General features: G+C 32.0%; 1 protein-coding gene across 1 annotated transcript; it reads left to right on the top strand.

The window, feature by feature from the left end:
• The first annotated feature begins 13,006 nt into the window (after nt 1–13,006).
• On the top strand, nt 13,007–18,493 carry LOC139859358 (uncharacterized). Its single transcript, XM_071848147.1, has 8 exons — nt 13,007–13,111; nt 15,070–15,171; nt 15,264–15,383; nt 16,380–17,023; nt 17,107–17,206; nt 17,293–17,436; nt 17,524–17,640; nt 18,185–18,493. Exons 1-8 carry the CDS (start codon nt 13,007–13,009, stop codon nt 18,491–18,493), a joined length of 1,641 nt encoding a protein of 546 aa, XP_071704248.1.
• Nucleotides 18,494–22,493: the final 4,000 nt, after the last annotated feature.

Below are 22,493 nucleotides of genomic sequence, written 5' to 3'. Positions count from 1 at the left end.
TACAAACACTTTCATTCTTCAATTTTCTTCATCTAATTGAACTCTCTCAAGTTCTATCTTCAATTTCTAAGTGTTCTTCATAAATTCCAAAAGTTCTAGTTTCATAAAATCAAGAATACTTTCAAGTTTGCTAGCTCACTTCCAATCTTGTAAGGTGATCATCCAACCTCAAGAAATCTTTGTTTCTTACAGTAGGTTATCATTCTAATACAAGAACTTTGAGCCATCCAAGGATCCATTGAAGCTAGATCCATTTTTCTCTTTTCCAGTAGGTTCATCCAAGGAACTTAAGGTTCGTGAATCAACCAGTGGCCAAGTCTTACTTCCCGACGAAGTAAAAATCTGTGAAAGTGAGTTATAGTCCCACTTTTAAAATCTAATATTTTTGGGATGAGAATACATGCAGGTTTTATAAATGATTTACAAAATAGACACAAGTACGTGAAACTACATTCTATGGTTGAATTATCGAAATCGAATATGCCCCTTTTTATTAAGTCTGGTAATCTAAGAATTAGGGAACAGACACCCTAATTGACGCGAATCCTAAAGATAGATCTATTGGGCCTAACAAACCCCATCCAAAGTACCGGATGCTTTAGTACTTCGAAATTTATATCATATCCGAAGGGTGTCCCGGAATGATGGGGATATTCTTATATATGCATCTTGTTATTGTCGGTTACCAGGTGTTCACCATATGAATGATTTTTTATCTCTATGTATGGGATGTGTATTGAAATATGAAATCTTGTGGTCTATTGTTACGATTTGATATATATAGGTTAAACCTATAACTTACCAACATTTTTGTTGACGTTTTAAGCATGTTTATTCTCAGGTGATTATTAAGAGCTTCCGCTGTCGCATACTTAAATAAGGACAAGATTTGGAGTCCATGCTTGTATGATATTGTGTAAAAACTGCATTCAAGAAACTTATTTTGTTGTAACATATTTGTATTGTAAACCATTATGTAATGGTCGTGTGTAAACAGGATATTTTAGATTATCATTATTTGATAATCTACGTAAAGCTTTTTAAACCTTTATTAATGAAATAAAGGTTATGGTTTGTTTAAAAATGAATGCAGTCTTTGAAAAACGTCTCATATAGAGGTCAAAACCTCGCAACGAAATCAATTAATATGGAACGTTTTTAATCAATAAGAACGGGACATTTCACCATTAACTCTAACACTTGGTCGGGTTTACGCCAAAACCCCTAACATTAATTCAATTATGGTCTTAATACACTTTTTCACACAAGTTTAGTGCATTTTCATACTCACTAGACAAATTAGGTTACCCAAAACTCCTTTGACCCATTTTCAAGGTTAACACACCCATTTTGGTGTCATCCACAAACCCACATAACTCCTACCCACTTACTATCTAAGTGTGCTAGTGAAACTAACCAATTAAGACTCATAAACACCAATTTTCAAAATTAAATTTAGCTCTTACACTTTAACCCAAACCACAAACCCCCAAACTTGCACTAACTTGGGTTTAACACCAATTAAGTCTCATTTTAAGACACTAAACATAAAATTAACTCTAAAACGAGTTTAAGACTTACCACACACTAAAAGAGATGTTAGGAGTAGAGCACATACAAGCTTTGAACCCGATCTAGCGAAAACCCACTTGAAAAGCTTCAAGATCTACTTTCTCTCTCTACTTTCTCTCTACTTTATGAAGAAGATGATGTGGTTGGTGAATGTAAAGTAATGAGCCCAAGCAGTCCTCTAGTGGTCATAAACTCAGCTCCAAGTGAAAAGTCCAAACTACCCTCCATTTAAAATGAATTAAAAACAGAAAACTGTGCCCAGGAGTAGCGCGCCATGCGCACCCTTAAGTGTGCGCGGCGCGCACCATTGTCTGGACGGCTTCTGAATTCTGTTTAAATACTCAGTGATACCCACACTCTAGGTATCGTATTTACACTGCTGTACAATAATAATTTGGGTCTTACAGGATGACATGAAAACCTTACATTAACATGATTATTGATTTTGTGATTCTTGGTTAGAGTTTGATAGGTTTTGAAATGAACATTCGTGGTCTTAAACGATAATGAGCATTGTTGGTAAATGTTTGGTTGTGTTGTATGCGTAATTACCTACGAAACGGCGTATTATATGTGTGGGTTAAGTTCCCGAATCACCAATTGCATTTGTGAGCTTGAAACGTTAAATAATGATCATTCGATGAAGATTTTGTTGTTGTTAATGATGGATTTTATTGATGATATGTGTTTAGTTGTATTCCTCGTTAAATTACCTTTCCAACGATGTATGATATGTGTTTTGAATATTTACGGTTCATTATTTGTGTTGGTATGAAGTTTGGCTCGACACTTAGAAAAATTCAGCATTTCAGCACCTGGAGGACCCAAGTTGCGGCCATAATCCAAGCCATTGCGGCCGTAACCCAGGCCATTGCGGCCATAACCCAGGCCATTGCGGCCGTAACCCAGGACATTGCGGGCGTAACAGTATGGGATGTCCAAAATTGTCGTTTTTCGTTTAATTCTAATTATGCTACGCACCTCCGATTAACATGTAACTTATTCTAACATGCTCATATATGATTATGTAACTTAGAAAAATTGTTCGAGACCCGACCCGAAAACGTTGACTTTTTCGTTGACTTTGACCAAGTTTGACTTTTAGTCAAACTTAACCAAATGCTTATGCGATCATTCTAGCATGCTTTTATACTTATATCTTGCATGAAACTTGACAACGTGATTCACATGCTATATATAATTGAGTCGTAACGAGCCATAGGACTAATTGAACACATTTCGCCCGACCCTGTGTCGTAACCGTTAATTGATATAACTTAATTGTTTAGGTCAAGGCTAAGCAACTTTCATGTGCACAACGTTTAATTTCAAATACTTTAGCGTGCGACAACGGTGAGATCATAGTCCCATATTTTCAATAACTTTTACTCTTTTAAATAATGGGATGAGAAACATATGCATTTTATACTACTTACTTTTATGCTTTGAACACAAGTACGAAAACAGACATTCCACGTGAGAGTTAGAACAAAAAGCCTCAATTCGATTATCATTAGTTACACTTGCAGGGTGTAAGCGAGAACTTACGTTGTGTGGCCATACGGGTTTGACAAACCCTCATTCGGACGGTGCGACCGTTGGCGGATGAAATGTATTTTCGAGGATAAGTGTAGGTTCTAACACTATGTTTATGGGGTTCGTGTACAGTTAAGTCTTGATAATTGGGTACTCGCGAATAACAACAACTTTTGGAATGTAAATGATTTGGATAATCAACTTTATGGAAATACAAAATCTTGTGGTTTAAAAACAACGTTTACAAATACACATATGATTTTACCAACGTTTTTCGTTGACAGTTTTCTATATGTTTCTCAAGTTCTTGATTGGCTACTTGATACATGCTTCCGCACACTTTGATTACTTGCTTGGGGTCAACCATGCATGCATATGCTAGGAATAGCATCTTTGGATTTAAACTTAAAGCATAACTACGTACGCTATTTATAGCAACTGTGATTTTCAACTTAAATTCAATAATACTTTATACTTTTATAAACTTAAACTTGTTGCCGAACCGTTGGGTAAACTAAACTTTATAAGTCGTGTACGTTTCAAATGAATGCGACATAATTTTGGTCAAACGCGTCTCATTTAGAGACTATGACCACGTAACGGGACCTAAGTTAACGACGCCGTCAATGACGTTTTTGTCGGGTCATTTCAGATAGGAATATCCCATGTGCGTCCTAAGGTAAATGGGATAGTTAAAGTTTATACGATAATTTAAGCATAAATTCAGGTCTTAAACGTGTCATCGCTATGCTTGTAATCATGTTCAAGTGATACTTGTAAACACGTAGTAGATTGTCAATGTTCAAAAGTGGACTGATTTGGAACTCAGTTTTATTTTAGTCATATCTCACAAAATATTAAGAGTTAGAAAATCATTCGAATACCATGATGTAGCTTACTGAGTTGGCTTTCCGACGTATATTAGTTCAATGTTTAAGTCACTCAAAAAGTGTGAACCTTTCTGTAGTGGTCAGATTGTGTGGCGTTCGGTCAACTCAACTTGCTCGGTGCGTAAAAACCAAACGACTAACTTAAATCAAACATTCACAAAGCCAAAATTTGCCTAACATCTGGTAATTAATCATAACCAACATATATGATCTCAAGTGTTAACTAATAATTTTAGAATGCAAAGTCTGTATAGCTATAGTTTAGAAATTGAAAAGTAACAAAACATAAAGATCGACTTTCTGGAGAGTGTATGTCACTTTTCTCATGTCTTTATGGGATATGTCCAACTCTGATAGTAATATAATTTTGTTGACTTTAAAAGTCATTTGAACACTTATCTCACATTAAGCTTGGAAGTCAATTTAATTGGCGTCGAAACACTAAATGTTCCAACACAACAAAAATCGACACTTTGACCAAAACATTTTTGTGAAAAATGCTTAAACACAAAATGTGGGGATTATGCTTGTACCATAGTTGTCCTACATATAAAATGACACTAAGAAACTTTTAAATCATACAAATGATATCTTTATGGCTACTAAAACACGTAATGTACAAATCAAGAAATCGGATTCTGATTTCAACAACATCAATAATGATCACCATTTTCATTTGGGTATATATATCACCTTCCTTCATTGATCAAGGTAATTTAATTTGGAGATTTTAGGTCATTGAGTATACTACCTAAATCAGAAGCCTATAATGGCTGAATGTATCTACAAAAACATTAAACAAGCTTTCATGTCTCAGATCCCGAAGAATCTGGACATCAGAACACCAAATTTTGTTTCAACAAGATGATGTACTTATACTCATCATCTATACATGAATCTTATATGAAAAGAAAGTTATTAAACCAAACTAACTCGTGGTAAAAAGATTTAAAGTTAGAAATGTAAAATTCAAGTGATTGTGACTTTTTGAAATCGAATTTCCATCCTGGAAAATTCAGCGAACAACATGCAACAAGCCTTTGCATAATCTAACATGTTTACAAGTATACAATGATGAACACAAACTTATGGGAGATGAAAAATGTTATGTTTAAAAAATACTTACAACTCTAGATGAAAGAAAATCAAATGGGTTTGAAGCTCCTCTTGAGAAATGTAAGTAGAGAAAGATGCTAGTATTTTCTTCTCGAAAACAAGAAATTAAATGGATGAAGATGATGATAATGGTGGATGCGGATTTTTATGATGAATATGAGAGGGTTTTTTTTTGTTCTTGAGTTAGAGAGTATTTATGTATGTGTCTGTGTTCTTAATAATGAAATGAACCAAAAATGGAAGTTTTAGGTGTCAAAAAGTAGGTTGTGTATGGGGGAGTAAAGAGGATGGCTGTAACAACCCGACTTTTTCCATTACTATCTTTAATTATCCGTTAAATATTTAACATTGATTATAACAGAATTAAATGCATACTTGATCCTATTGGATTACTTGAATTAATATGTTATATTAAATTATGAACTTGTTTCGGATAGCGAAATAACTAGAAGATGTTATGATTAAGTTAATCTCCTAGAAAGCTTTTCAGTTTACGGAACTCAGAAAAATGACAAAATAATTATTTTTATTAATTATTGACGAACTTATTTAATTTATTATTTATTTAATGAATTAAATCCAGTGATTACGTTTCAAAGATTAGTTAACGTTCTGGAGACCCAGTACGTTTAATGGCACTCGAAACGGACCACGCGCGTACGAGTATTTAAGCAAAACCGAGCCCAGGACACCCTTTAAAGGGTTATTCGGCCGAACCTTCACCCAAACCGCCTTAATGGACTCTAGTTTGGTTTATTGGGTCACTAGCTATTTTAATTAGGGCCTAATCTAGACTATAAATAGAAAATTAGACCACAAACCCTCATAATTCTCTCCTGCTATTCGATTTTGCTCTCTCCCTCCCCCCTTGGAAGCCGTCAGCCATCACCACCCCACCATAGCCATCAAAACTCAAAATTAGAAGATACCCCGTGCACGAACGTTGTTCCTTGCATCGTTCTCTACGAGTACGTACTAGCAATTTGATATTCTAAGGTATATTTGCAAACCCTAATTGTTCTAAATCAGTTTTTTTTGTCAATTACATAGTGTAATCAAGTCTAGTGCTCATCTGTTGATGTATAGAGTTATCGTTTATCGTTTAATTGCTCGATTGATGTTGTTTGCATGAAAAACGAATTTGAATCTTGCAAATCTGATAAAATTGACTTGTGGACTGATCTTTTAATGTATTTAGATGAAAATTTATCGAAAAACTATTGAATTTGGACTTTGATTTCGCTTTATTTCGTTACCGTATGCTCAAGTTATGTGTAATCGAAATTTTCGCTAGGGTTTACATGACATACGAATTTTATGAGTTGTGTGCTTTAGGATTTAGCTAATGAATTGTATACCATTGGAATCTTTGTGAAAAATCATGCATGTTAGACTTAAGATTCGCGTCAAAATCTTTTGTAATGCTCTCGGTATGTCAAAACGAAGATTCATGTTTTAAAGAGAGCTGAAACTGTTTTCGAATGTGAAAGAAATTACCTTGTGTGAACTAGAAATTGATTGAGGCTTTGATCTTCTAGAATATGTTATTTTATATATTCCTTGATGTATTTCATTTGTATGCTAACTTCTGAAAACGTGTTTTGCCTTGAGCTATAAGCTTGACCAAATGGTGTGCCTGTTTGTTGACTAAAACTGGAGGGTCTGTAAAAAGATTGGATAATCTGTACAAATTGGCTAAAAGGATGTCTTTGATTATTTTATCACTTAAACTCTGGTATGTTTTGAGTTATCTCCAATTGGCCGTTCATCAAAATCTATTTTCAATATTTTATGAGAAATGTTTCAAAACTGACTCGCGAGCAAAAACTGATTTGGTAAACCGTAACTAGACCTTCTCTGATATCTGACTTGTAGACATCATATGAGGGTCGGGTTAGACATTTTGGAATCAATTTTGAGTCTAGTTGTGATATGGAGTTTTCCATGTTTTTATGATTTATGTGCTAAGAGTTATACTCGTGTTTTTCTATGATGCGCGTATTTTAAGGACATGCGATAAACTACGAATGTGCAAATTACTAAACTACGAGCTATAACATGTTGTTTGACTTAGGTGTGACATGTTGACCATGTTTGCATGACCTACTGAGATGTTTGACTTTAGTTGACCACTTTGACCGAGTTTACTTTTGAGTTGACTTTGGTTGACTTTTGTTGACTTGCTTGGACTAGTTGACTTTTAATTGCATATTGAGTCTTTAACGACCCGTCAAGGTACACTTGACGACCATCATTATCTTGGTTCCACAGCTTGATCATAACTCGATATGAATTTGATAAATAACCTTGCATTCTTTATTTAAAAATAATTTCCTATAAAGAAAACCTACCAAAATATGTAAGTTTAGAAAAACCATACATAAATACTTAATCAAAAGTTGACCAAAACAAGGTCAACAAACACCCACAAATTAATGTATCAAAATAGAATGCAAGTTAATGTTTAACAAAAGCTGCCATCATAAATATGCAGACTCTCTAAGCACAGCGAAAACAATCAATCATGAACCTGAGAATAAAACATGCGAGTAACTGTCAACAAAAATGTTGAGTGAATTATAGGTTTAATATTGCAAACAATATTTAATTTAAACCGTAAAAATTTATGTTTGAAAACATAAAGCCTTATTTTGGACCACAAAAATTATATGCTCGAAAACATATAAAACATTATTCCATTAACCCGTGAGCCACCTGGTAACCACTTAACCAATTCCACCCTTACCAAACACAATATACACTGAACATGTGTATCTTCAAATAAATACGAAGTACTAATACATTCCGTCTTCAAAAATTGCTAGCGCGACTAGCATGAAATGGGGTTGTCAAACCCGATAGATCTATCCATAGGATTCACGTTCACCAGTAGAAACCAGTGATTACAGTTACCAGACTAGGGAATATTTTCGTTCAACTCACAATGAATAACTTAAACCAACTTCCACTTGTGTCCAATATAAAAAAAAAATTAAAATGCATGTATTCTCATCCCAAAGGATATAAAATAGAAAAATGGGACTATAACTCACCTTAAAGCAAATGAAGTAACCACACAAAAAGCGAACATCAAACGAAGTAAAGTGATCAAGAATGATCACAACGTCGGCCTATAAATAAAGCAGGTCGATATAAGTAACTAACTTAGGTCAAGTCTTAGTATGATAGCTATAGTACTTGTTGCAAGTAGACATAGAACAACACTCAACATGCTTCAGATTGATCAGAACAGCGTAAGGACATGTACTTTCTATTTTTAGAAAGTTTCTATTTTAGGAAAGTTTCTAATTTTTGGAAAGTTTTCATATTTAGAAAGTTGCTATTTTTGGAAAGTTTATAAGTTAGGAAAGTTTCCTTAATTAGAAAGTCAACAAAAGTCAACTGAAAGTCAAAGTCAACCGAAAGTCAACTCAAAAGCCAACCTTGGTCAAACATAGTCAACATTGAATTTTAAAGTATAAATTATATTAATAATATAAGTTATAATATTATTTAAAGTCATATATGTATAATTATGTCATAACATAAGTTTAATTAAATTAAAATGAATTATTAAAGTTAACATAAGTTTAAATGATATAATTAATATAACATAAGTATTTAATTAATTAATTAAATATTAATCATAATATAAGTATTATTAATTAATAATAAATTTTAATCATATCATAAGTATTATTAATTAATAATGAATTATTAATCATATCATAAGTTTCTAATTAAAATTATTAAATCATAAGTATTTAATAATTAAATTATAATTAAATAATAACTAAGCCTTATAATAATTAAATAATTAATTAATCCTTATTATAAGTCTTATTATAATAATCTCATAACATAATTTTAATACTTACCATAAGTATTTCTCATTAATAATAAAAGTATTATTAATCATAAGTTTAATTAAATGTCTAATTAATCATAATATAATTAATAAATGATATAATAAATATATATATCATAGGTCTTAAATTAAAATAATTACTTTTATATCATAAGTAATTTATTAATAATGAAAATCATTATTTATGTCATAAGTCTTATTTCATAACCATAAGTTTTAATTAAAAGTTCATCGGGTCATAATTTGAGCCCCGGGAATCGATTTTTGGCGAGTCTTATATATATCTTCGCCTAACCAACCCACCCGAAACATTAGTGTACTCAATAACACCCCAAGAACGGCCACCAAGTCGTGACCAACAGCCACCATTCAACTTGGAGCTTTAATCCGTTCAAAAACATGTTTTAGCCATGACGGGTGATCCGTGGCTCGGATTTCGATGACCCGAACATGAATGTTCATCTAATTATCAATCCTAACATACTAGTACACTCTAGAGACTCCAAAAATGGTCACAAAGTCGGACCAAACTTGAAACAATTCATTTTTATATTTTGATTTCAAGAAAATACCATTTTAATCATAACTTAAGTTCCGGGAATCGAAATAACATGAATTCGGAGTCTAAAATCAATGTCTTGATGAGAGGAACACATCTAGACACTTTAATTTAACAAAAAAAATCAGTTAATTTTACTGAAATGGTCGATTAGTCTGCTGTCCACAATCAATCAAACCGAAAACATGTAATAACGAGCGATTCTATGCATACAATCAATAATACAACAACATACAAGCACTATACTATCATATTAAACATCAAAAACAAAAAAAATGAATGAAAATGAAAATGTCATGGTTAGGGTTTATACCCCAATCAAAAATCAAGAAGAAGGATGTTGAAGATCGCGAGATGGAGAACCCGTATATGCAACTGATCTTTAAAGATGATGAACAATTGATATGTTGATGAAGAAAACTGAAAATGATGATGATGGGGCTGTATAATTTGTTCAAGGTGAGAGGAGATGGGAGGGAGGGGAGTTGCTAGGGTTAGAAATGAATTAAGATGTGATTTTGTTCCAATAATCACAAGTTTTTCAAAAATGACACATATCCCCCCTCCTAGGGGATTTTGGCCAATCCACATGAGAGGGTGGGTCCCTCATGGCCCACTTTGACCCAATGAATGAAAGCTTGTGGCCCAAAAGCCCGAAAGCCCGAACTGAAACGCGAAAACACCGCTACGCGATTAAATATTTGGAGAGATAACGCACACGTGACAAATAAAATATATAAACACTATATATATACATATGACATAAAAATATCATATTTAAAATAATTTAGATTTAAAAATCTCAAAAGTCTGACCGTTGATTTGAAAACCGAAATGATTCGCCGGGTAGGAATCCACGACACGTAGAAACGCACGTTTTTAAATACGAATACAAATATTCATACAACACATATAATTAATATATTATTACTAAAATAATAATGCAAGTCATAGAAATGACGTGGCACGAATGTCCATTTAACGGACGTTAGATAATAAACGGTAAGAGATAACGGGAAAAGTAGGGTCATGACAGAGTCAGTCTGAGCACTATGGGTTGACATAGTGTGACCTATATGTATACTTAAGGTGACCTATTTGACTAGATTGCGTTATTCGGTCAAGATTGTTCGACTACAGTACCATTTTGCTAAGATATTTCAGTGCTTTTGCTAAGGTAAGTCTACACTCCCTACTACATTTTTACAGGGATGAGATAACATGCTTTTTACAAATGTTTTACATATTAGGCACAAGTAACTAAACGATATACATATGAGTTCAGATCAAAAATTCCTTAGCTTGATTATATTAATTACTTTAAGTAAGCTTGACTTATAGGGACGGTACCGTTAGGTTTGACGAACCTCGCCTCAACCTACGAGGTGCTTATTCTGTTGTAACTTGTACACTTGATCGGTGTATACTTAGAAAGGGTAAAAGGAAGACGTGTAGCGCCTAGCTATCTGCGGGTTAAAGCTTTATAATCAAGTGCTCATGCTTATGTATAATTTTACGATGTTTTCAGAAATCTTGTGGCCTAACTTACGAAATGCCTTACTAAACCTGTAGATCCACTCAACGTTTTTCGTTGACGTTTTGCATGTTTTTCTCTCAGGTCCATAGAGGTATAGCTTCCGCTTTGCAGAGTTGTCGTGCTTGTTTGCTGCTAGATCTGGAATGTTATCCAACATGTTTTCAGTCATGTCTTACTTCAAGAACAAATATTCGCATTGAAACTATTTACTTATCGTTATGTTTTGGGTCTACTTACGTTAGTCGTTTATGTCAACTACTTTTCAGATTCACTTCTTTAATAAATGACTTTGCTTTAATATTTAATGCGAATACTTTTCGAAAACGTCTCATATAGAGGGCGTAACCGCTAAACTGTGGGACCGGAGTTAATACACCGTTAGTGGATTCTGACGGGGTATTACATCGGCCTAATGGGGAGGGCTGGACCAGCTATGTTTTTGTCTCGTAACTCGTGTCTCGGGTCGAATTTTGTAAAATATAAAACGTGAATGTTGTAGCCCAATTTAATACGGACGTTTGGGTTTTTCAATGGAGTTCTTATGAACAAGATACGCTTAAAATAGCGAAACATTAAATAAAATGTCAGGTGCATACGAAAAGTTTTAACTCGTGATCTAAACACATCGAGCGATAAAATTTTAAAAATACGCGAGATACACATATGTGCAGAAGACCCATCGTTCCGGGAATTCGAATGCTAAGACGTGTCAAGGTAAATACGCATGAAAATGTTGTGTTCGTTTGATACAACCAAATTATATCGGAAAACACTTATAATCTAAATACGAGTCATGTGAAATAAACATAGAAATGTTTCATACTTTCATGTATTCACATAATATAGGTAACTCAAATCTGTCGGGAAAATATTAACATTACAAAGGTCCCGTTAAATTCAAAACGAATTTGTGCGGAATGTCACATTGATAAACAAAAGGGTTTTAAGATAAAACTTCACGGGAGTTAATTCGTTGACTTATAAAGTCAAATCTTCTACTACGGTGTTCAATGTAGCAAATTAAAAGAAATCTAAATGGAATATGATTTTTTTTTTTTATTTGGTGCATCGGGTCATTTTAACTGAAGCGTGTCATGAAGATGAGATAATTTAAATTAATTTGATAGGTTTTGATTGTATATTCGTTTGGGTTTATTGTGGTAGTGCTAGACATGTGTTTTGATAGTTGTTTGTTTGTGGCTGAATCTAAGATATATCCTACACATTTGGTTATAACTAAGATTAAAAAAATTCGCGCATCGCTGCAGGGTGATGTTGGTCGATTAACGGTTGGTTGGATCGTTTTAAAAAAATAGTTAACGGACGGTTAATTAAACGGTTTAAAATTAAAGGAATGAAAAAGGAAGAGGGGAAAAGAAAGTGAACAAAAGTTGTAAAAGAATTAGCTTCGCTACGGGTTAATTTTGATCGGTTAATGTAACGTTTAAGAAAACGGTTAATTGTCAGTTAATTAAACGTTTAAAAATTAAAGGAATGAAAAAGTAAGAGGAAAAACAAGTGAAAAAACTTGGAAAAAAAATTAATGGAAAGTTTTTTTTTATTATTTTTTTTTAAAGTTGAATTACCGAAATATCCTCGAAGTGGGGGATATATATGGTTGTCACTGTGAATAGTAATAGCTGATGTAGATTATAGCTGCTGTAGATTAGTATATACAAAGTATATAATATGTTTATATCATTAATATATGAATATGAATTGCCCACTTAGAGAATGGTTATGCTGAAGAGATAGATATGAGATCATATTTTAAAAATTGTATTGTAAAGAAGAACTTAAATCATACAAACTCCCGCATCAAATTTTCAACAACAACAAACCACTTTTATAAAACATAAGCTCTAGCTTGGAGGACATCAAGGAGCATCAACCAAGTAACCAACCATGAGACAACTAAAGTGAGGACCATGACTAAAGACAACATTCACGGACAAGATTCAGATTCTATAGTTATAACAAAAAGAGACTTTCGCCCTACAACGTCAAGATATAGGCATATAGCCCTGATGCTGGTATTCAATTGGTCCAACCACTCGTTTTAATCCTCAATCTTGACGAGATTACTTTGATCACCACTATATATCTACTCCAACAATTATATTATATGTATTTATGAATTATGAATTTATGATTTATGCATGTATTTTGTTTGTTATGATTTTTTTTATAAAGTTTAAGTTTTTTTGAAAAAAAGTTTTGTTTGTTGTTTTTAGTGTGTTATGTCGTAAGAAGGGGCTATATCACATATTATTATGCATATATAGAATATAGAAGCTAAGATGGAATGAAAGGTCAGAAGGGAAAGTAAGGCAGTAAGGTGTAGGGATGTCAATTGTTCAATTCATGGACATCTATCCGATCCTATTCATTTATAATGAATATGAATGATGTAAATGGATATGAATATATGAATGATCTAAATATTTCGTGGATCGGATATGGATGATAGTTTATCATCCATGGATATATCCATTATCACCCGAAATATATATTTATATATACATATATACGTACTAAAATATATGCATATACATTTACATATACTGATATATACATTTACATATACTTACATATATAAGTAAGTATACATTTACATATACTTACATATATAAGTAAGTATACATTTAAACTAATCTAAATATGTAAGTTTGAATATTGTTAGTAACTAATCTAAATATGTAAGTTTGAATATTGTTAGTACAAATTGTACATGACGGTTATTATTTATATTTTAACTGACGATTATCAAATTGTACAACAATATAAAGCACTTCAACCAGTGGCGAATCTAGAACGAAAACTCAATGGGGTCCAAATTTTTTTTTCCTAAAACTAAATATATTTGAAAGGTATCTTAATGGTTATTTACCTTTAAATAACCATAAATTTTAAAAATATATGGGGTCCTGTAGTTAAATTTAGTGGTGTCATGTACAACTTTAATAGTATATCGTCTAAAATTTTTTTCAATTTAATGGGGTCATGGGACCCCACTCCACCAAGGGTGGAGTCGCCACTAACTTCAACACAACGTAAAAACTACTCCACGTGTTAAATACTTTTGTTGATATTCACTATACTCGCAATAAGGATTCAATATGTAATATCGTAAACTTTTTTAAGCGCAAACATACACCCAGTTAATAGTTCACAACGAGACTCGCACTCAAAAATTCAAAGTTGATAAGTTACCACGATACCGTTACACTATAAGCCCATTCTGTATGTAATATTGTTATTTATTTCGTATTCTTATTTCTTACTAGTATATATATAAAAAGAAGTAGTACATGGTTACAAATCCTCCTTTTAATATAGATCCGTCCTTGAATAAGTCTTATGCCAAACAAAATTTGATACGAATATACACATATATTTTCTTATTCTAATAACCAATTGTTTCCATAAACATATTAAACATGTAAATAAAATTAAAGGTGATGCTTGCACTACCGAGAGAAGCACCCACGTTAATTATGGTACATATTCTGTTTGTAAGGATTATGGATTGATATATATTTTTCCATTCATATTTGATATCCCATTATGTAGTGTTAATTCAAACTCTTTTTCTGCAAGGTCAATGAAGATGAACAGTAGAGTTAGGGCAAATTTACAGTCCATGAGGAATTCAATCAAAGATTCTAAGGTAATAAGTTTCTTTTCTATCAATTGTATGAAAAACTTACTTTAACGGATAATGTTTTACTACCAAATGAGTATTTTTACTCAAATGTAAACGCCGTTACTAGGTTATACCATTATTGTTTTTGAACATTTTTCAGTTTTCCTTAAGATATGTAGCCAGTGAGTTTTATAACTACAACATTTTGTTAGGATATTATGAAGACAATTGCTAGATTATTTTGTGTTTGGTTATTGTATGATAAAAAATTCAACATTCTAAACAGTTCCATGTTATTTGAATCAAGTAACCGATCAATTTACATAAGGGGTTTGTTGGATACAGAAAAGAGTCGAACGGCAAATGCAACTTAAGCCTGATCAGAAGACTAGGACGACAAGCAGAGGAGATTACGAAAATGATAGAAAATTGACATTGCAACAAGATGTATGTAATTCATTGTCACCATTGACTTTCTACTTACGTTTTTGTCATTTTGATACTTTGTAGATTACATTTTTAGGCAGTCATTTTTGCAGATAGAAAAACTTGAAAAGGAGCTTACGCGCGAAGAAAATGTTCATAGAGCGTTAGAACAAGCGTTAAGTCAACCGTTAGGGTCACTTCCTTGCCTACCGTCATATGATCTCCCTCCAATGGTATGACATCCGTTTCTTTCATAGCCAATTGCATGCCATGTTGATTACATTTTGTTGTTCCAGAATCAAGATTTCTGTTGCTATTTATTCAACGTAAACTTAGTTTAAGGATCGATACTAGTTGAATTTGTTACTTACAAGTTTCATATTCAATAATAAAGTGTTTACTTATATGCAAGTTTGATTTGGTGCCACCTCTTGATAACAACTTTGATAATAAATCAGGTAGGAATCCTACTTACTGGATTAAGATTTAAGAGGGCTAGACCCAATTGTCCTTGACTTTTTAGAGAGAACAATAGGTAATTGTGCATTTATCAAACGGTTTATGGCCTAGCGGTATTAAAGGAACTCGTCAACCTTGAAGTTGTGAGTTCAAGTCCTATCGTGGACAAAAATGGTGTTTGTTTGCTATTCCCCCCTCCCCCCCCCCCCCCCCCCCCCCCCCAAAAAAAAAAAAAAAAAAAAAAAGGTAATTGAATGAAATGCTTAAGTGATGAATGATCATAAACTGAATAATTCTAAGGTTTTGAATGAACCTTATAATAAATAACAATAACATGCTTGTTAATCATCATGAATGAACAATCTAAATGAGATTACATTATGGTATTAGCCTTGTTGTAGATATAGATATAGGTATTAAAAGAAAATGAAAGTGCTTAATTATTAAAAGAAAAGATTTATTTTGAATGATTCAACATAGAGTTTTGTTTTCATTCAGCACAATGGTCATTTAGACGTTTCAAACAAACACATTCAGGCTGAATCATTGAGCGTAAGTAGAAAAACTTGTATTCATACTGGAGTATCAAGCATAGGGTCAAATGCCACATTGCACATACAATTCTGACATTTGCAAATTAACATTTTTTAATAACATGCCATTATACGACACGAAAATGTAATTGAACGTGGTTAATTTTTTTTTTTTTTTTTTTTTTTGAAAAGCAATTGAAGGTGGTTAATTAATTCTCCTGATTATGGTATGAACAGACATTGGAGCTCTTATCAGAAGTGGCAGTATTGGAAGAAGATGTTATTAGGCTAGAAGAGCAGGTGGTTCAATATAATCAAGATTTGTATCAAGAAGCAATCTACACTTCATTCTATAAAAAGAATCTTGAAAATTCATCTGATTTTCAAGAAATATCCCATACAAAAGATCCTAAAAGTAACACCACTACTTTATCTCCACCTCAAATTGAATGGTTCTCAAATCCCATAGCAAACAAGCATCAATCTCCTGATCATAACATCGAAAGTGGTAAAACTTTATCAAAGAGACCCCTAATCGACATTTTGTCAGCTGAAAAATGCCTAGATTTTCGAAGAGTACAGTATAAGGGAATATCAGGAGATGATTGTCCGAATAAGATATCAGAAAGTACCCTGAAATGCTTAATGTTTGTTTTTACACGAATGAGCTCTAACTCGGCCTTAAAACTGACTGAAATGCTACCTTCGTTAGCATCAGCGTGCGAGCATCCATGGGCAATGGATTTCAAGGATCCTTACGGCATGTTTTATGAATTTGAGAACACGGATATTGGTCCGTATAAATACTTTTATGAAGTTGAAGCAACCACTATTAGTAAAAGCAGAATGACGATTTCTTCATTCTTAGCACAAAGACTAAAGTGCGCGCTAACTTCTGATTTCAAGTTCTTTTTTTTTGTATGAATTATAGATCAAAATTTAATGCCATTTCTTGATTTTTCAGGATATTACTTGGGAAACTTGAAGTAGTTAACTTAACAAACCTCACACATCAAGAGAAGCTTGCATTCTGGATCAATATATATAATTCTTGCATGATGAATGTAAATAACGATTTCACAAAATGGTAATTTTTTTCATTTATTGACTATATGAGTTTAAACTGATGTACATAAACATGACATATTAGGCATTTCTTGAACATGGAATACCAGAGACGCGTGACACGTTCATCCAATTAATGCACGACGCAAAATTAAATATCGGAGGCCATCTTTTAACTGCATTCACCATTGAACATTTCATACTGCGAATCCCCTGTCACACAAAACATGTAAGTGAATTATTGTTTAACTTTTTCTCATGGTCTGAAAACATTGATATTTGAAATTAGTTACATAATTTGTACAAAATGCATCAGACGCTTGCAAAAGATTTCAATAACGACGAAGTAACTGCAATAAACTTATTTGGGTTGGAGTTGTGTGATCCTTTAGCTACATTTGCGTTATCTTGCGGAAGCTGGTCCTCCCCTGCTGTAAGTTTTCAATCGGGATATGTAAGTATGTTACTAAAAAAGTAAGAGTTAAACATATAAATACTCGTTATACTTTCACTTTTGTTCCAAAGTAGACTATATAACCAAAAAAATACAAGTGTAGGTCACAAACTTTCAAAAATACCATGCAAGTTACCATTTCAAAAAGTATATAGCATACATCAGAAAAAACCGAAAGTATACGACTTATTTGTAGGTCATAAACTTTCAGTTATTATTCAAGTCATCTTTAAAGAAAAATAAAAAATGACACGTAAGTATTTTGAATGGTCCATAAGGTACATGTAGGATGCCACCCAACTCATTTTTTTATCCGGTTTATAAGTTGGTGCGTTCATATTAATACACTTTTTGAAAGTATGTGACTTAAATTGGTATTTTTTGAGTATATAGCCTACATTGGAATAAAAATGAAAGTACAAGGCGTATTTATAGCTTTAACGCAAAAAGTAACATAGTTGCAATATTACATTTTTAGGAACCATTAATTAGTGACCAATTTTTGAATTTTTATAAAATGAAGGTAAGAGTGTACACTCGTTGTGAAGTTGAAAATGAACTTGAAGTTGCAAAAAGAGATTACATTCAGGCTGCAGTTGGGATTTCAACTACAAAGAAACTGTTAGCTATACCTAAACTTTTGGATTGGTATATGCTTGATTTTGGTAACGATATAGAGTCGTTTGTTGAATGGGTATGCCTTCAGTTACCAAGTGAAGTTCAGAAAGTAGCGATTAATTGTATCGAAAGAAAAACGAGTGATCAATCACTTTCGAATTGTATTCGTGTTATTCCATATGAGTTTCATTTCAGGTACCTTTTGTGCAAATAAAACTATTTTGTATGTGTTGTATGATTGGTTTTTGGACACCTATTAGCTAGAGATTTTTTCTTGAGTTACAGATTTGTATAGACAAAAGAAATACTCCGTACAGTATATGAAGGTAGATCATGTACCATCAAATAATGCAAATATTTTAATTATACTCTGTCAATGAACTGTATATCCTAGCTCTTAACTTCTCAACATTGTACCAAAATCTTGTTGATATAACAATTGTTCAAAGTCAACATTCATATTCATATATTGATATATATGAACTAGTAAATTGGGCCACTGGGCCAAGGCCCAGTTTTATATTTATTAGGTAGGGGCTTTCGCTGTTAGTATTTAATACCACAAAATTATGTGCAACAAGCTTATATATTTAGTATTAGTAACAATAACAATATATGATATACAAATAAGTCGTGGTTGACCTTTTAGAGATTGGGATAAGATTTTAACTAAATTAACAAAGAAGATTATATATTTGTTCAATAAAAGTAAGAACATTATACAATTGTATAGGAAGATACGGTTGACATTTTGGGAATTCAGATATTCTTAAAATCGCACATATGAAAGCCAATAAACTATTATTTGACTTGGAAATTATGTGCAACATACAAGTCAAATACTCCAATCATACATTTGACTTTTCTAGCTCCAGGGGAGTGTTGACACTGCGACACAAATACAATTAATTAAATTTTGCTTTTGAAGTTGAAGATTTATCCAAACTAATACAAAATTACACTCCAATCTTCATTCGATGATCACCGATTAGGTTTCTAGTTCCATTCTAGAAATTGGGAAAGTGATTTTATTTTTATTTTTTCTTGCACGCGATGGAGGACTCTAAGTCTATAAGCCATGAAAAATACTCTCTCTGTTATAAATATTGTGGCCGACAACTTTTGTATATACAACCAAAAACATGTGAATTGCATTTGGATAAATTGTGCAGTTGTGACTGACTTTATGTAGTATAAATATCGGACGAATGTAAGCATATCAATACACCATTATTAAAATATAGAATATTTGCTCTCTTCTTCACTCTTCTATAATATCAATATTAGTAATATATTGTCAAGAATCAAGCCTTGAAAAGGTAGTTATAAACTCCTAAATTATAACACGTTATCAGCACGAAGTACTCCGTATAATCAAGGTTTATCTAAGCAAGCACAAGTCATTAATCAAGGTAAGAAATTCTTTAACGATATCTTCTATTATTTATTGGTAAGGTAAATATTATTATCATCATAAGTAAAATTATATTTCTGTAATCTAACTTTTATTAACTTCACTAACATTTATATTTATGTTATTCAAGTTATATATGGTCGGTTATACCGCCTGAATTATATTTATGTAATCTAACTTTTATTAACTTCAATAACATTTATATTTATGTTATTCAAGTTATATATGGTCGGTTATACCGCCTGAATTATATTTACGTAATCTAACTTTTATTAACTTCACTAACATTTATATTTATGTTATTTAAGTTATATATGGTCGGTTATACCGCCTGAATTATATTTCTGTAATCTAACTTTTATTAACTTCATTAACATTTATATTTATGTTATTTAAGTTATATATGGTCGGTTATACTGCCTGAATTATATTTCTATAATCTAACTCTTATTAACTTCACTAACATTTATATTTATGTTATTTAACATTTATGATTACTTATGTAATTAATCATTATTTATTTTATGCATACTAATGTTTATTCTTAAAATTTATTATTTATGCATAATATGTTTATTCTCTTAATCTTCGTATTTATACTAAACTTATTTATACTAAATGTATTTATAGTAATCGTATTTGTACTAATAAAATTCTTTTATTAAAAATATTATTAATACAACGAGTACATAACAGTCGTTAACGTCAACTAACGACGTTACAACGGTCATATATACATAACGGTTGTTAACGTCAACTGACGACGTTACAACGACTATATTTTTCAAATATAAAATAAACATCTCCGTTTTCACATTTTCACAAATCAATCTTCAATTTCTCAGATTACCATTCTAAAAAAAAAAAAAAAAAAAAAAAAAAATTTGTAAAGATGATTCACACAAGGATGATTTTTCCTATTGTATTGGTCATACTAACTATCATCATTGTTGCTAATATACCACCGGGTGAACCTATATTCTATCCTGCTCTTGTGGTTTTATCATTTGTAATCATGCCATTATTCTGTTGTTTGCTACTTATGAATTTAAAATGATTCTAATTTCATTTTATTATTTGTCTATGAATAGAAGTTGATTATGATTATGATTTATGTTGTTCATTTTTTTGATAATAGAAAATGTCGAATTTGAAAAGGCTTAAATTTGCTCCTTTAAAATCAAGTGGGAACAACTACTTAACATGGGTTATGAATGTAGAAAAACATCTCAAATTAATCGGTCTTTTAGAAACCCTGAATGAAAATAACAATTGTTTCGAACAAGAGAAAGCAATAGCAAGTATTTTTCTTAGCAAACATATTGACGAGTCCTTAGAATCTACATATTATATGATCGAAGATCCAAGTGTATTATGGAAAATACTCAAAGATAGATACGATATTAATTATCAAGAAATAACAGTGATCCATGAAAGAATAAAATTGAAGATGTTAGTAGACGCTCTTATAAGAATCCCGGAGATTCTTATTAATGATCTGGTAACGTGGATCATCAGTCTAGTATTTCTTGAATACATGAACATCTTGTTTATCTCTACAAATAAGTCCCAAAAGAAAAGAAAACGAGAGTGAATTTGTTGAAAAATCTTGATTAAATAAACCCTGAGCTACCTTGAGACTTGAATGGTTGAAATTTTCTAAGATGCCTAGCTTGTTATGTATCACTCATAAATAAATGGTTTTAGACCATAACGCATATGTTTATTAAGTGTTATCTTTTATGTACTTCAGATTGTAACTTGTTTGCAGGTAATATAATTTGATTATCTTGCTGAAATATAACTCATTATTTGCTTATCTTATTTGAAGTTTTAGTATGAATCCTGCTGAAATACAACATCAATTAAATGGTAAAGACCTATGTATTGCAGATAGTGGTAACATACACACTATGATCAAATCTAAGAAATATTTCATTGATTTAAATCAAATGAAGGAATTATAAATACTATATCAGGTCTTGCAAACTTGATATAAGAAACGGAAAAGGCAAAAATTCATATTACCAAATGGTACGGATTTTCTGATAAAAAATGTTTTGCTTTCTCCCAAATCAAAGAGAAATTTGTTAAGTTTCTATGATATATATCATAATGGATATGATTATCAGTCAATGATAACCGAAAATGAGAAATACCTATGTAGCATCGAAAAGCGCATATGATGAAAAGCGCAATGCATATGATTAAAAGCGCATATGATAAAAATTGCATATGATGAAAAGCGCAGCGCATATGATTAAAAGCGCATATGATAAAAAGCGCATATGATGAAAAGCGCAGTGCATATGATAAAAAGCGCATATGATAAAAAGTGCATATGATGAAAAGCGTAGCGCATATGATTAAAAGGGCAGCACATATGATTAAAAGCGAATATGATAAAAGGCGCATATGATAAAAACGCAGCGCATATGATTAAAAGCGCAGCGTATATGATGAAAAGTGCATATGATGAAAAGCGCAGCGCATATAATGAAAAGCACATATGGTGATTAATGAAAAAGCACATATGGTGATTAATGAAAAACACATATGGTGATTAATGAAAAACACATATGGTGATTAATGAAAAGAATATTGAGAAAGAATCACCAATATTTCTTGAAAGAATTCAAGGTTATATATATGGACCAATTCGTCCATCATATGGACCATTTTGATATTTCATGGTTCTAATAGACGCATCTAGCGGATGGTCTCATGCTTGTGTGTTATCAAGCCGTAATATGATATTTGCAAAGTTTCTTGCACAAATTATTAAATTGAGAACACATTA

Source organism: Rutidosis leptorrhynchoides, chromosome 7 (genome assembly GCF_046630445.1).
Source record: "Rutidosis leptorrhynchoides isolate AG116_Rl617_1_P2 chromosome 7, CSIRO_AGI_Rlap_v1, whole genome shotgun sequence".
NCBI classification, from domain to species: Eukaryota; Viridiplantae; Streptophyta; class Magnoliopsida; order Asterales; family Asteraceae; genus Rutidosis; species Rutidosis leptorrhynchoides.
The sequence above is the reverse complement of the archived record's forward strand: the minus strand, read 5'-3'. Positions and strand labels throughout refer to the sequence as shown.

Coding starts and splice junctions, on each gene's coding strand:
- LOC139859358 (XM_071848147.1), top strand. CDS start 13,007: ATGACTAAAGACAACATTCACGGACAAGATTCAGATTCTATAGTTATA. Junction 15,384..16,379: donor CATATGATCTCCCTCCAATG/GTATGACATCCG, acceptor TGGTATGAACAG/ACATTGGAGCTCTTATCAGA. Junction 17,437..17,523: donor TCCCCTGTCACACAAAACAT/GTAAGTGAATTA, acceptor AAAATGCATCAG/ACGCTTGCAAAAGATTTCAA.